At 38.8% G+C, this 14,623-nt stretch overlaps 1 protein-coding gene across 2 annotated transcripts in view; it reads right to left on the bottom strand.

Annotated features, from left to right (window-relative positions):
* jarid2.L (jumonji and AT-rich interaction domain containing 2 L homeolog) overlaps positions 1–14,623 on the bottom strand; it is a 142,020-nt gene that overhangs the window by 12,161 nt on the left and 115,236 nt on the right. For both annotated transcript variants that reach the window (XM_018267806.2, XM_018267807.2), the window contains exons 9-14: positions 10,677–11,173; positions 7,702–7,794; positions 5,128–5,246; positions 4,972–5,042; positions 1,385–1,499; positions 1–47 (exon numbers count right to left, since the gene is read on the bottom strand). The exon at positions 1–47 is cut by the window's left edge and continues 59 nt beyond it. In XM_018267806.2, the coding sequence (XP_018123295.1) occupies positions 1–47; positions 1,385–1,499; positions 4,972–5,042; positions 5,128–5,246; positions 7,702–7,794; positions 10,677–11,173 (942 nt within the window). The remainder of the gene's footprint in view (positions 48–1,384; positions 1,500–4,971; positions 5,043–5,127; positions 5,247–7,701; positions 7,795–10,676; positions 11,174–14,623) is intronic.

Raw genomic sequence — 14,623 nt, 5'->3', positions numbered from 1 at the left:
GTACCACTTTGTCAAGTTTACTCTCTTCCTCAGCAGGAATGCAATACCTGTAGGAGACAAACGCATTGTTATACAGAGTAACATAGATTCAGTCAAGTATCCGGTAAAAAGCAATCAGCACACAGAGGTTTTAACCGATATCTTTTCAAGAAATTATATACCACCGATAGGCACCTTCAGTACTAAAGCTACTCTTGAACTACACCTTCCAAGCTAATTGGAACAACATTATAAGGCTTGTGACACACGGCAGATTCTGGGAGATTTAGTCGCCTGGTGACTAATCGCCTCAAGCTCCGCGTATGCTTTAGCGTAGGCGACTTTTCATTATAGCGGACGGGAAAACACGCAAAGGCAGTTCGGGGAGATTGTCGCCCAGAAGAAGAGGCCCCGAATCTGCCCATGTGTCATAAGCCTAAAGAGTTTAGCTTATTAACTGCCTGCTCTTCTACATAGCGCAATGCAATCTGATAACATTAGAGCTGCTTAAATAAGTAAATGCATCCCACTAACACTTCTGAATGGACACACAACCATTTCCCAGTTGGTTTAATCTGGGCTGTGCCACATTGTATTTTTTCTCAGAAAAGAAGCTGGATCCTTGTGTGGGCCAGACAGTAGACACAGTGGTTAAAGGAATATGGCTAAAAATGCTATATTTTACATACTGAACTTAATGCAGCCACCTAAAGTTTTAGCTTCTCAATAGCAGCAACAATCCAGGACTTCAAACTTGTCACAGGGGGGTCACCAAGCTTTGGGGTTATCGCTAATTATCAAACAAAAAATGAGGTTGGTCTGATGCTACAGGGCTCATTATTACATTCTGATGCTAATTGCACTGGTTTCTGTGCTATTGTGTAGTAATTATCAATATTAATTACTAATCAACCTTATATTGTGACATGTATATTCTATGTGTACTGTATATTGTGAGTGGGTCCCTAAGCTCAGTAAGTGACAGCAGCACAGAGCATGTGCAGTGAATCAGCAGGGAGCTACTGGGGCATCTTTGGAGACACAGATCTTTACTGCTAAAGGGTTGTCGTTGCCTTGGTATGGTATAGAAGCACAAAACATAATGTACAACATTTCTTCGTACTATTTTAGTGAAGCTTTAGTTCTCCTTTAAGCCCCAAAGCCTGCAGTGTTCCCCTATAGCTGAAGGCAGATGTGCGAGGGTCACACACGCGCGTCACCAGCGCGTCACACATGCGGCCAGCCGGGTTGCCTGGGGTGCCCAGCCGGCATTAGTCAGTTGAAGAGTTTGCCGGGAAATGATCCATTTCTTTTAGTGAAACTTGCCTAAGACCAGCACTGGACACTGGACAGGCAGATTTTCTAGCAGGACCCCCGCTCCCACCCCCAAAAAAACAATGCTTACCAAATGCAATCAGCACCAGTGTGTAAGTAGTCAATATACGGAAGGTGATTTTGGTCCCGAGACCAGCATGAGGTAGAAAAAACCATGCCAATATTAAGCCAAGGAATAGTCACTCCTAAAAGAGAGAATCATTGTGTAAAGAAATAAACCAAGAAACTTAGTGTAATTAAATAAGTGAGAAAGAAAATTAATTTGCCTAGATAGACTCTCTGTTAATGTAATCAACTAATTAATAAAAGACTTGTGCACACTTGCCATACAAGCATATATCTTTTTATTGTGACATTATGAAGCCATTTAAAGACATATGCTAATAATGTTCATATTCAGGCTTCCAGATGTGGCTCTAAATTATGCAAAAACGCATTCTACCCCCCCATTTTATTAAGAATTATTTGAAAACATGAATTTGCAAATCATAATGATTATTAATATGTCATTATTCATTGGGAATTTGAAGCAATTTGACTACTTCCATTGCACTGCAACCCTCTTTGTACAAAAAAAGATTAGCCTAAAGTGCCAAGGCCTTTGGCTTCGACTGATTAATTACTTGTGGTGTGTAGCAGCCATAACATTGGAGGCACTGCTAAAGAATTTAGGTGGAAAGCATCCCAACCTATGAAAACGAATCTTTGCTAAAACAGAACATTTCTATGCAAAAAAAGCCGGAAAAATGAAAAATCCACAACAGCAATTTATTTCATGTGTGAAATAAGAAGCAGTGGATCCACTGAGGAAGGGAGCACGAGGCTCCAGAAACGTTTGGTTATATTCCGCACATTAAAGCCTTGGAGGTACTTTAAGTACCACCCGCATTGGCATTGCGTCTTCATTATTTTTGTTCTACTATTGAATGCATCCTGTTGAGTCACGTGATCAGGAGACACGCAGAGCCTGCAGCACACACGTTATACAAGTATTGTGAGTGTATTGGCACTATTTATTTACTTCGAATAAATTGAGCCTATGGGAGGTGGCCTTTCCGTAATTTGGAGCTTTCTGGATAACGGGTTTCCGGATAACGAATCCCATACCTGTACCTCCTTGACTTAGTTTGGTGTATATTTATGCTGAGGTAACACATCTGTATGTTTTATTGCAGTTAGCAACCTCAGCAGCAGTTGGTTGCACTAAAGGTGGCCAAAATTGGCACACGATTGTCTGCACAGCCAAGTATTATGGTGCATCCATGTACCCATTTGCCTGATTTATAATACTGATCATAGTCTGGCTTTGTAGATGAAGGGACAGCATTTTCACAGCACCTTGAGCATGTTGTTTGGAAAAAAGTGCTGGCATTCCCAATAATTTCCACTGGTGCCATTATTGTTGCTGCAGCAGCCACTGGAGATAACTGTTGGGTCAGCAAATGGCTGCAGCCTTCATTAAATATTGTCAGTTAATTCAACCTGAAATACTGAAAGTGCTAAATGCACCAATTCTTAACTTTTGGTTCTTTGACTTTCCCACATATATGTAGAATATCCACTTGAAAAGACAATTCTAGTTAAAGGGATACTGTCATGGGAAAACTTCAAAACGCATCAGTTAATAGTGCTGCTCCAGCAGAATTCTGCACTGAAATCCATTTTCCAAAAGAGAATACAGATTTTGTTATATTCAATTTTGGAAACTGGGGCTAGATATATTGTCAATTTTCCAGCTGCTCCCAGTCATGTGACTTCTGCTCTGATAAACTTCAATCACTCTTTAGGCTAAGGCCACACTAGGCGATAGCGCCGCGATTTGACTCGCGGCGACTTTTCAGCCGCAATCGCTGGGGAAACTTTTGCGCTGGCGTCTATGGGGAATCGCGAAAAATCGCCAGCGTAAAAACACACGCGGCAATCTTTTCTCTACTGTCGCTCGAAATTGCCTCGCTAGGCGATTTCGAGCGACAATAGAAAAAAGATCGCCGCGTGTGTTTTTACGCTGGCGATTTTTCGCGATTCCCCATAGACGCCAGCGCAAAAGTTTCCCCAGCGATTGCGGCTTAAAAGTCGCGGCGAAAAGTCGCCGCGAGTCAAATCGCGGCGCTATCGCCTAGTGTGGCCTTAGCCTTACTGCTGTACTGCAAGTTGGAGTGATATCACCCCTCCCCCCAGCAGCCTAACAACAGAACAATGGGAAGGTAACAAGATAGCAGCTCCCTAACACAAGATAACAGCTCCCTGTAAGATCTAAGAACAGCACTTAATAGTAAAAGCCAAGTCCCACTGAGACTGATTTAGTTACATTAAGTAGGAGAAATAGCCTGCCAGTAGTTCCATCCTAAAGTTCAGGCACAAGTCACATGACTGGGGCAGCTGGGAAACTGACAAAATGTCTAGCCCCGTCAGATTTCAAAATTCAATATAAAAAACCTGTTTGCTCTTTTGAGAAATGGATTTCAGTGCAGAATTCTGCTGGAGCAGCACCATTTACTGATGTGTTTTTGAAAAAACATGTTTTCCCATGACAGTATCCCTTTAAATGGATTTTGTCATGATTTTTATGATGTAGTTTTTATTTCTAAATTACAATGTTTACACTGCAAATAATTCACTCTACAATATACAATATCATTGCTGAACCAGCAAGTGTATTTTTTTTAAGTTGTAATATTGGTGTGTAGGCAGCCATCTCAGGTCATTTTGCTTGGTCATGTGCTTTCAGAAAGAGCCAGCACTTTAGGATGGAACTGCTTTCTGGCAGGCTGTTGTTTCTCCTACTCAATGTTACTGAATGTACTATTGCGAGCTGTACGGTCCGGCAGTAAAGAGTGACTGAAGTTAATCAGAGCACAAGGCACATGATTGGGGGCACCTGGGAAACGGACAATATGTCTAGCCCAATGTCAGATTTCAAAATTTAATATAAAAAATAATCTCTTTGATCTTTTGCGAAACGTAATTCAGTGGAGCACCACTATTAACTGATGTGTTTTGAAAAAACATTTTTCCCATGACAGTATCCCTTTAGCTTGGAAGCTGACTTTATGGCAATATTATTAAAGACATATATAGTAATAGTGTAATATTCGAGTTCACAAAAATTGCAACTGCAAGTTGTTAGCATAACATGGGAATCCCTTCTCCAAAGCGTTGTAGATAAAATAATAATTTAAGTGGCATGAAAAACATTACAATGTTGATTAGTCACAAAATGTCCTTCCTAGCAACCCTACTGCAGGACATTACGTTGAGAGATTCAATGACTACAAGAGCAAAGAAGGCCATTCTTATTCAGCCAGCCAAAACAACAAAGACAAAATGTTTTTTGGCTAAAATTTCCTTAAAATAGACTCCGAAGTATAACAGGAAAAATAAGTAAGTGTGTGTAAGATCTAACAAAGGCTTGGGGAACACTGTTGTAAAATGTGTATAATAGCCCAGATCAGAAACAAAGAAACTGCAGCTCTCCTCAAAATGTTGAGAAATTAGAACTGCAGGAAATTGACAACTGCTTTATTTTTTTTTTTAAATATTGTACTTCAAGAACATTAGAAAGACCACAGGTTATCCAACCCTGGTGTAAGAAATGGGGGGTGGCTATAACATTCTCCCTAGTAAAAAGAAGTCTTACTATATTAAAATTGAACTTACCAGGTACAGCACCAAGGTGTCTCAGGATGGATCCTGAATTATTAGGAAGGACAGTGAGATTCCACCCATGCCTACAAGAAATGACAAATCAATTACAGCTTGTAAACATTGTGTAAGGCAGTGCAAGGTCATAGACAGTTGAGGGCATTAACTTACCTTGAAAAGGGTTCCGTTTTACTCACAGGAAATCCACTTCCATGAGTCTTTGTGTCAACCTTTCCACAGTGCACAGCTACATGGCAGTTCTTCTGTTCCACAATATGCCAATATTCTTGCTGCAAGGAAAACAAATGAATGGTAATTCCATCATTCAGTTGTAAATAAAGGAAAACAAGTATGATTAATATTTACAGAGGCAAAATCTGCTTGCTTTATTATGTAAAGGCTGTACATACCATTTTAAAGGGCCACCATACTTCTCCTATGGATTTGGCCAAGAAGAATATTAAAAAGTATATTTATTTTCAATTTGTTATCCAAATATCCACCCCCCCCACACACACACACACATTTTTGACAGCATTACTGGCTCAAGCTCTTTCCTTATAATTTTCTACAGGGCTAAATAATGACAAGCTAGAAATGAGAGTGGCCTTCAAAACAATATGAATGTGGTCAGGTGGACTGCACCAAGAAACTGAGGCTGAAGCAGTTATTTAATATGTAAGAGGAGAAAAAACTATTTGCATTTCACAATTTATCTTTGTACTCTTGTAAAGAAGGCTGTACAGAAGGTACACATTAAATTCTTCCCCTACCTGCTAGCACAGCACCACTCATCTAAACTTGACAAAGGAGTGGGCATTTAACCCACAGAACTGTAAATGTTCCGAACAGCCAGAGTGTTCTCAAATCATAAAATGTTTCTGCAGTGCAGCAAAATTATAGTCTAACAAAAATGAAGTGTATAAGCCACAATAACAAATCTATACATTTACAGTATGTTTCTTAGGCAGCTCCGTACTTTTGCTCAAAGCAACAAGGAAAACATTTAAAATTGTACTAATGTTGTACTGTTTTGTTTTTCCATGAACAGATTTCATTCTCAAACCAATTATCAATGAAAGAGCGGATGGCAGAACTGAACTGTAAAAAATGTGGCCCTTCAGATTTGGCATGTCAAATCTGTGGCATTTTAATTGGGAGTAGCAACAGTTCCCACTAAGCTGCTAGTTGAGAATTCTGAAAGATGTATACAGCAACGGATATTCCACAATGCATGTATAAGTGAGCATGGATGTAAATGCAGTCGAACTGTGCTTGCATAATTGGTTTTATGCATTTCACAATACTCCACAGTCGCAATGTTTTATTGTAATTAGAACGTGCATCGAATCTGAAAAGAACTGCACATTTTGAAATAAATAGCATTAAAAAAAAGCATCTGGAGCACACAAATCTTATAGGAGCCCTAAGTATATCAGTAATAAAATGCAAATTTGCAAATGTAGCCTGTAATTTCCAGGATGGCGAAAGAAAATTCCATCCACTGACAAGAGCTAAAAGGCCACAGGTTGGACATCTTTGCACTTCATCATAACATGTGATATTCTGAGAGGTTAGGGCAACTTGTATTCCTACGAATATCATCAAGTTAAAATCCCAGCAATAACAAAAGGAAGGCAGTGGATTCTGGAGCTGTAGTTCAGGCCCTTACTAATGCAAGGTCTACTTTTAGTGATGTTATACCATTATGATCTACATCCACAAAAGCATTGTTGACATTCTGTTTCATGGAAAATATTACTTAAATATTGATTTATGGAAAAATGTATATTGCTATATTTAACAAACAACAATTTTTTATGTAACCGCAACATAATAAATATCTGAATGAAAAGCATGGAGGGTTATTTAGATAAGCCGATTGTTGACAGTGCCTTGAGATCTACTGATCAACAGCTTAAGGCAGAGACACGCTGCTATTTCAGGAGATTATTTGCCCAGTGACAAAGCTCTTCTTCTTTGGGTGACTTATATACCCAAACTGCCTTTCTGTCGGCGATTCGAATCGATTTGGCTTTCCGAAGTCGTCCAAAGTTTCCTCGTGAGGCAACTTTGGACAAAGAAATGCTCCGAGTGCCATCCTGCCGGTGATTTATATTCTAGCTGGTGGGAAGGCAGTTTGGGGAGATTAGTCGCCTGAAGAAGAAGCGATTTGTTGCTGGGCAACTAATCTCCCGAAATTGCAGCGTGTCTCTGCCCTAAAGGTCTACTGGTAGATCGCAATCTACCTTTTGGGCACCCCTGCTGTAGTTCAATCTTGTCTACGGGGCTTCAAGCTGTTAAACCCTGAGTAGTGTTCTTTTTACTCAAAGAAGGGTTGTAGATGCAGGATGAATCCAGGCAGACGTTTTAAAGCTGCAAAATTCCTTTATTAAGGAAGTGTATCCTTAATAAAGAAATTCTGCAGCTTTAAAATGTCTGCCTGGATTCATCCTGCATCTACAACCCTTGATTAACTATTTTAGGATATCCGCACAGGATACCCCATAAGAGAAAACTTATTGCAATGTTCTTTTTACATCCTGCTGTCTCTTGAAATCATATTGCCCCAGAGCCTTCATTGTAACTTTGTGGCTTGTGAGACATGAGTAGGCTCTGTTTTACTGCTGACACCCCTTGTGTGCAGTATGTGAGTCATATGGATCAGTAAAGTGGTAAATTATGATAATCTAAATTTTTTTCCTGGAACATTCTACTCCCCTCCATTCTTAGAGCCACACTCACCTCAACCTCACATACGGTGGGCTCCTTATTGAAGCACATGTTCATGATGTTCCTTGCTGTCCTGTAGAATGTGGTGAGAGACACAGACCTTCCCTGCGCAGGAAATAGACCAGACAGAATGAACTTAGAAACCACCACAAACCCAACTAATAAGTTATTTTCTCACCACCTCCAAACATGTAGCAATAAGCTTCACATCTGCATAATCGATGCCAGTATGGACTTTAAAAATTCAAATGTACATGCACTGTGTATATACTGCACTCTAATTTGTAGTGACTGAAAAGTATTGCAGCATTTAATACACATACCTGTGCAGCAAGACAGATGACTCATAATAAATCTGAATTCTAATTTATGTCAATAAATGGATGAGATTATTATACACAAGTGGTTGTGCTGCAATGGCATTTTCAGAGCATCCCTGACCCTGGACCAAGAATAATAAATATTATTTAAGTTCTACAACGTGATATATGACTTTAACCCGCATATATAATAAAAGACAAAAAAATTACCCTGGTGCAATAACACACAGCAATAGATGCTTTTGGTTTAAACAGATGACTAGTAAAGATTCCTGTGGATTGATTCCTATAGGTGATTAGACTAGTAGCAAACTTTGCACTGTATATTGCATAAAAATATCTAAAATAAAATAAAAATTAAAAATAGAGAGAAATCCATCATAAACAATGCTGTTGGCAGCTTTTATCAGCCCTTGTGTGGGGGCCTTCAGACTGCCGCTTATCAAATTTTTATTGTTTTAAATAAGATACTGTAAAAAAAGCATCACAATTTGTATAGATCTGATGTTTTGCATTGTTTAGCAAAATATATTAACCAAATAAGAACTGGTCTGAATGTGTGCTTTAAAAAATATGTGCTTTTCTGGGGTCATGTTACTGCTGAGGGCGTTTTAGCCCTGCAATCTCAAGAATGCATATTTTTACTGCAATCCTATCAAAATTCAGTGTTGTACTGTTGGGAATATCCATAAAACTGTATATACACATTTAGTATTGGGACACTTGGAAGATATGGGGCTTTCCAAGAACCACTTACCAATATATGCTTTTTTATTTATGTACAAAAACTAGCATTAACAACAATACAGAAAATGCAATAAAAACAAATTAAATCATTGAAATAATGTAAGCACACACAGTGTGAGAGGCAAGCGCCTAAGGACAAGCATGCAAATATTGTAAAACGTATGTTCTCAGATTACTGTGAGAAATTAAACACTCCAATATCCTATACAAATAAAGATCTAGGCATTTAGGGTCAGGGCACACAAAGCAGATTTGGAGAGATTAGTTGCCTGGGCGACAAATCTCCGCTTCTTCAGGGCAACTAATCTCCCCGAACTGCCTCCCCTGCCTTCCCACCGGCTAAAATGTAAATTGCCGGCGGGATGGTACTTGGTGCGATTCGTTTTCTGAAGTCGCCAAAGTTGCCTGACAAGGAAACTTTTGGCAACTTAGGAAAACTAATCAATTTGTCAGCCTGTGCATAAACACAGGACCCAAATAAGCCAAACCTTTGGCACTGCTTGCATGTCTGAACTCACAGGAACTCCGATTTTGATCATTATCACCGTCATGACGTGGCGTTCGTGAAATCTCTGCCTTCTGAACCTCTCTTCTCCACCTATTGGTGGATTAACATTTTATGCTACTTCCTGGGTTTGTGATTGTATAAACTAATTCATCAGCCAAGTAGTACCTACAATGTAGTTCAGCAACAGCTACAGTTAGATGGAAATATATTTAAGCTTTAGGACAGTTACCACTGTGCATCACCACATTTCAATATACACAAGGAGGTGATCAAAATGTTAGTCTAGTTCGAATACACTAGAACCCCCATGCAATGCATTATATATTGGTGGGACAGAAAAATGGTGTCAAATGAGAGAAAACTTACAATTAGGGGATATAAAATTGATGTTTCAATGTCGCTGGAGTTTATAGTATACAAAATAAAATAGGTTGAGTGCATTTCCCTGTGCCCTTTTAATTATAATCAGTGGGACTTTTTTCCGCTAGTTTAGCCACTGAATTAGATCTTTTATACATTGCCAGTTTTCCAGCTCATCCCTCTAAAACTGGAACCTATAAAGACCATAGTAATCATGGCATTCTGACTGCTGCTGTGCTATCAGGGACAACTGTGTTGGTCATAAAGCCCTTTGTCCCTTTGTCACAGATTTCCACTAAAAGATCTGTAAGAATAGTTCCTGTCTGTGACAGGCAGACACTGAAGACACTAAGTGGTGCCAACTTTCACCATCTGAGTCTGCCGTATGCATTTGAACTTGCTATTCTTTTCAGTAGAATGCTGTGACGAATGATTGAGCTTTTTGATTGCCACAGTTCTCCAGTAAGTAAGTAATGAAAGGCATTTTGACCTTCTGAGAGCACTGCAGTTGTCACACATCCACCTTCTGCCATAGTCATAAACCATGCTAAAATGCCACGTTAAATCATATTTAATGAGCGGTACAGAGAAAAGAGGTGTTAATCTGCACTGGCAAGCATTTTCCCCTTACTCTCCTCCAGCAGGTGCATTCCCATTTCACCATCCCATATATACTTATCCCTTCAAATCCCTTGCCTCTTCCAAGGGTGCACTTACCCCACCCACCAAGTGTTTTCCTGAGATCCTGCTACTCCTCTGCTTTTAACTCGTTGCACTCCCTCCACTTGGAGTGGTTGCCATCCCCACAGATACATTACTTCTTGAAAACATAGTAGTATTTGGGGACTGGAATGTGGTACTGGTTACTTTAACTTGGCTTCTTACTTGCATCAATAATTGTGCTACATTTATGCTTAAGCTTGCATATTTCTCCTTTTTATATATGTTTTGCAAGTATAAAGACATTTTAATCCACAGAAGCAATTTTTCATGCACAGATTAGGATTCCAGCATGCAATGAAAATTATACCAACAAATGTATGAATACATACCTTGTAGATACATTTATGCAGTTCACCGAATAAACTCTTGTCTTCTGGCTCTTCCTCTGCACTCTCTTTTTCTTGAGTAAACAGTCTTCGCCTGCCATTTTTCACCTGAACATCCATTTCTTTCAGCTTGCCTCTGAGACCATTGCGATGCACCACTCCATTTATGAGTCCATTTTTGGGCTCGTATCTGGGGAGCAAATGTAATTTATAGGCATTGTCTGAGTGACCCTCAAGTGGACCTTTCTTCTTTTCCAGATTTTCTTTTTCCTGCAGAACTTCCTTCTCCAGTCTTTTGTGCTCCTCCGGGGAAAGGGAGTCATAGGAGAGCAGGTACTGACAGTAGGCCTCTTGCAGCTTTGCCAGACGATCCTGTGCAGTTTTCGGAATGCGTAGCATGTCAGCCAGTTTGTTCCATTTCTTGAGGTCAGTCACTTGTTGCATGCCACCCATTTCATTGATAAGATGGAAAAACTGTGCCAAATCTAGCTCACAGCCTCCTAAAGAGAGGTTGTGAGCAAAACAAAAAGTATAAATAAATACAGAGAAGTGGACACAGTGAAGTGCAATCTACCTAACCTATCCTTGAAAAGTAAGCTCATTTGGGAAAGGTATATGCAGTTATTTCAATTCCCTTCCTTATAAAGTTGCTATGCTACATAAAAAAGAAACACCCATAAGAATGCATAACCATTTTTTTTATCTGAAGGACTTAAATTAATAGATTAAATCACTTTCTCCAAGAGAAGATTTCAACATGTCACCAAATCCATTACACTGCGCTGCAGATAAAGCAATTTTGAGATCACATCAAAATATGTATGCAAGCCACTCATGGGTGGCAATCTAGCTTTACTTAAAGGGCATGTAAAGGCAAAAAAATAAAATCCCATTTTTACTTTCTTTAATGAAAAAGAACCCTATCTCCAATATACTTTAATTAAAACATGTGTAGCATTTTTATAAGAAACCTGACTGTATGCAGTGAAATTCACCTTTCATTTACTGCTGTGGATAGGAATTGTCAGACGGTCCCTAATTGCTCTGCAGGGAAACAATCATACTGAACAGCAGGGGAGCCCCGCCTTACTTCCCAACCTTGCAGAACTCAAGCAGCTTTGTTTGTTTCCCTGTAGAGCATTCGGCGACTGTGTAAGAGATTTGTATTGAATTTTATTTTTGCCTTTACATCCCCTTTACTGTTTCCAACTCCAGCTGCAGGGACAAAGATCATGGAGACAGATTTAAACAGATAAACTAGGATTCTATTTGGAGGTTTATTTTGCTGCAGTCACTGGTATGTAGAGTTGGAGAAAGTTTCTATTAACCAATACAAAAACTATAAAATTCACATTAAATTACATGACAACACAGGACCCAGTGCAGTCTGCATATTCTGAATATTATATATATATATATATATATATATCTTGCTGTATTAGCTTCTGGAAGATATTATTTGACTTGTGCTGTTTTGATCATTTATGATGATCCCTACGCAGCCCAGACCACACTGAGCATGTGCACAGTCTTGGTCTTGCAAACATGTTTAACAAAGATACAAGATGGTGACCCCCTGTGGCCAACTTTGAAAGCATAAATCATTTGTTTGATTGGGCTTGTGGTGCAGTAAATTCATCTTTATGTTATAGTATACAAAATACAGCATTTCTAGCCTTATTCTATTTTAGACTTTACTTCGCCTTTAATTCACACATTAGGCCAACCTTAAATCTAGGATAAATACAAAGCCCAGAGACAACAGGAGATTAGTGATGAGCGATTAGAAATTAGCGAATCTGTCCCATTTCACTTCACCTGAAAAATTGCAAAACTGCGAAAAATAATTTTTTACTCAAAAATTTACTTTTTTTGTTGTCCAAATGCATTAGTCAATTGATGTTTTTCTTATGCGACTTTTGTGTACAAATACATTAAAGTCAATGGGCTTTTTTCCATAAATTTTTCTGTGGCAAATTTTTGCTGCAGTTTGGTGAAAAAATTCGCACATGCCGAAAATTGGAATTTCGCTGCCAATCCATGGCTGGCTAATAAATTCACTCATCACTACCGGATACATGAAAGTGAGCTACAAAACTTTGAGCTATACATTTAAGAATGCCAACATATCAGTGAAAGGAAATAGAGCATTTTTTTTATAAAAGAAAAAAAAATACATTCTGACTTACCACCAGAGCCAACTGGGTCTTGACTAAAATATGGAAGAAATTGTACCTTGGCTTGTAGCTACACTTGGCTTGTAGCTACACTGTGCAGGACAACTAGGCTTCCCAGAGGTGGTCTTGAATATCCTCCTCACACCGTTAGGTGGCAGAGATCAAGATACGTTTGCCCACAACACAATCTAGAAATCTGATTGGTGAAGTGATGGCTTAAATTCTCTATTTGCCTAATCCCAAGAAGATGGGGTTCATAGAACACAGCCCCATTCTGCCACTGTGTCGGCATGGCGGGGATGTAAACATGAAGCCTTGAAAATATTTTCATAAGCCTGCTAAGTAATTCCTAAAAAAGTAGAGCCGAGTAGAGATCCAGTGGACCTGTCTTCGGTCAGGACCTTGCGCAGTGTAAGATGCTTGAATGTCTGGTAAGCATATCACCACAGAGAAACAGAGAGAGATCAGTTTTTAAGGAAGTTTTTAAAACATTTGCATCTTGTTCCAGGAACTACTCCACAAATGTAGTAAGGGTTGTCACAAGTGGGAATTAAGCCAGGGAATGCATCACTGGCTCTTACATTTAAGAAATATGGCAAATGCTGGTTTAACTCTATACATCTAGAAGAGCATTTCTTATTCCCTAAATCAAGTTCTCTGTATGATCTCCTTTCCATGCTCTTTTTCAATGTTAATTCTTTATATTTAATTTACCAATATGCAGCAAGTACTTGTGACAACCCTGGAACACACTCAATATAACACATACATATATATTAATACATATGCATGTTGGGGTCAGCAAGAGAAATTTAGCTGGCAGAACTTAATTTGTGGGGTTTTTTTTTTACTTTAAAGGAGCAGTATTAGATAACCACATTATCAGTGGTCAGGTTATGATGATCTTCGAAGTCTCTAGACTAATTGAAGGATCATAATTCTATCAATACAGTTTAGTTAGAATTAACAGGGCAGTTAAAGTAACTGTACCATTAAAAAAAAAAAAATTCCAAGTAATTAAATAAATATGTACTGTTGCTCCACATTAGTGACAATTATGTGTTTGCTTTAGAAAGACTACTAGAGTTTATATAAATAGGCTGCTGTGTAGACATAGGGCGGCCATTTAAGATGAAAAAGGAGATAAGGCACAGGATACTTAGCACATAACAGATAATCTGTAATGGAATACAATTGTATTCTACAATGAGTATCTGTTATCTGCTATGTAACCTGAGCCTTGAATGGCCGCCCCCATGGCTACACAGCAGCTTGTTTCTATGAACTATAGTAGTGTTTCTGAAGCAAACACACCCATTTTAACAGTACAGGGAAACAGTACATTATATTTTAATTACTTTAATACAGTTTTATTTTTTGGTGTTACTGTTCCTTTACTGCTGCTTTAATTACCTTTCAACTTTTTGAATGTACTGAAAGTCACAAACACACCAGATGTACCACAAATAGCCCCACTGTGCATTTATTGTACATCAAAGACATCATTGACTGCTTTACAAATCTAACAGAACATAAGTTCTGTTTTGAGAGCTTAGAGATGAGCACAAAATATGTCACGAAGGTGTGTTTGTGTTTGCTGACACACAATTGCATTCACTGTGCATCGTACAAGTTTAAGATGGTGTAACTACTGTTGTCCATTGTGGCTGTATGTTATGTTGGTCATTCATCAAGAACAACAGTCTCAGAAAAAAATTGAAGGAAAGTAAGATCAGCAAAACATACTTTTTACCTTGAAGGGACATCTTTGGA

This window comes from Xenopus laevis, chromosome 6L (genome assembly GCF_017654675.1).
Source record: "Xenopus laevis strain J_2021 chromosome 6L, Xenopus_laevis_v10.1, whole genome shotgun sequence".
In the NCBI taxonomy this organism is placed as follows: domain Eukaryota; kingdom Metazoa; phylum Chordata; class Amphibia; order Anura; family Pipidae; genus Xenopus; species Xenopus laevis.
Note: the sequence above shows the minus strand (reverse complement) of the source record. Positions and strands in the feature narration are given on the sequence as shown.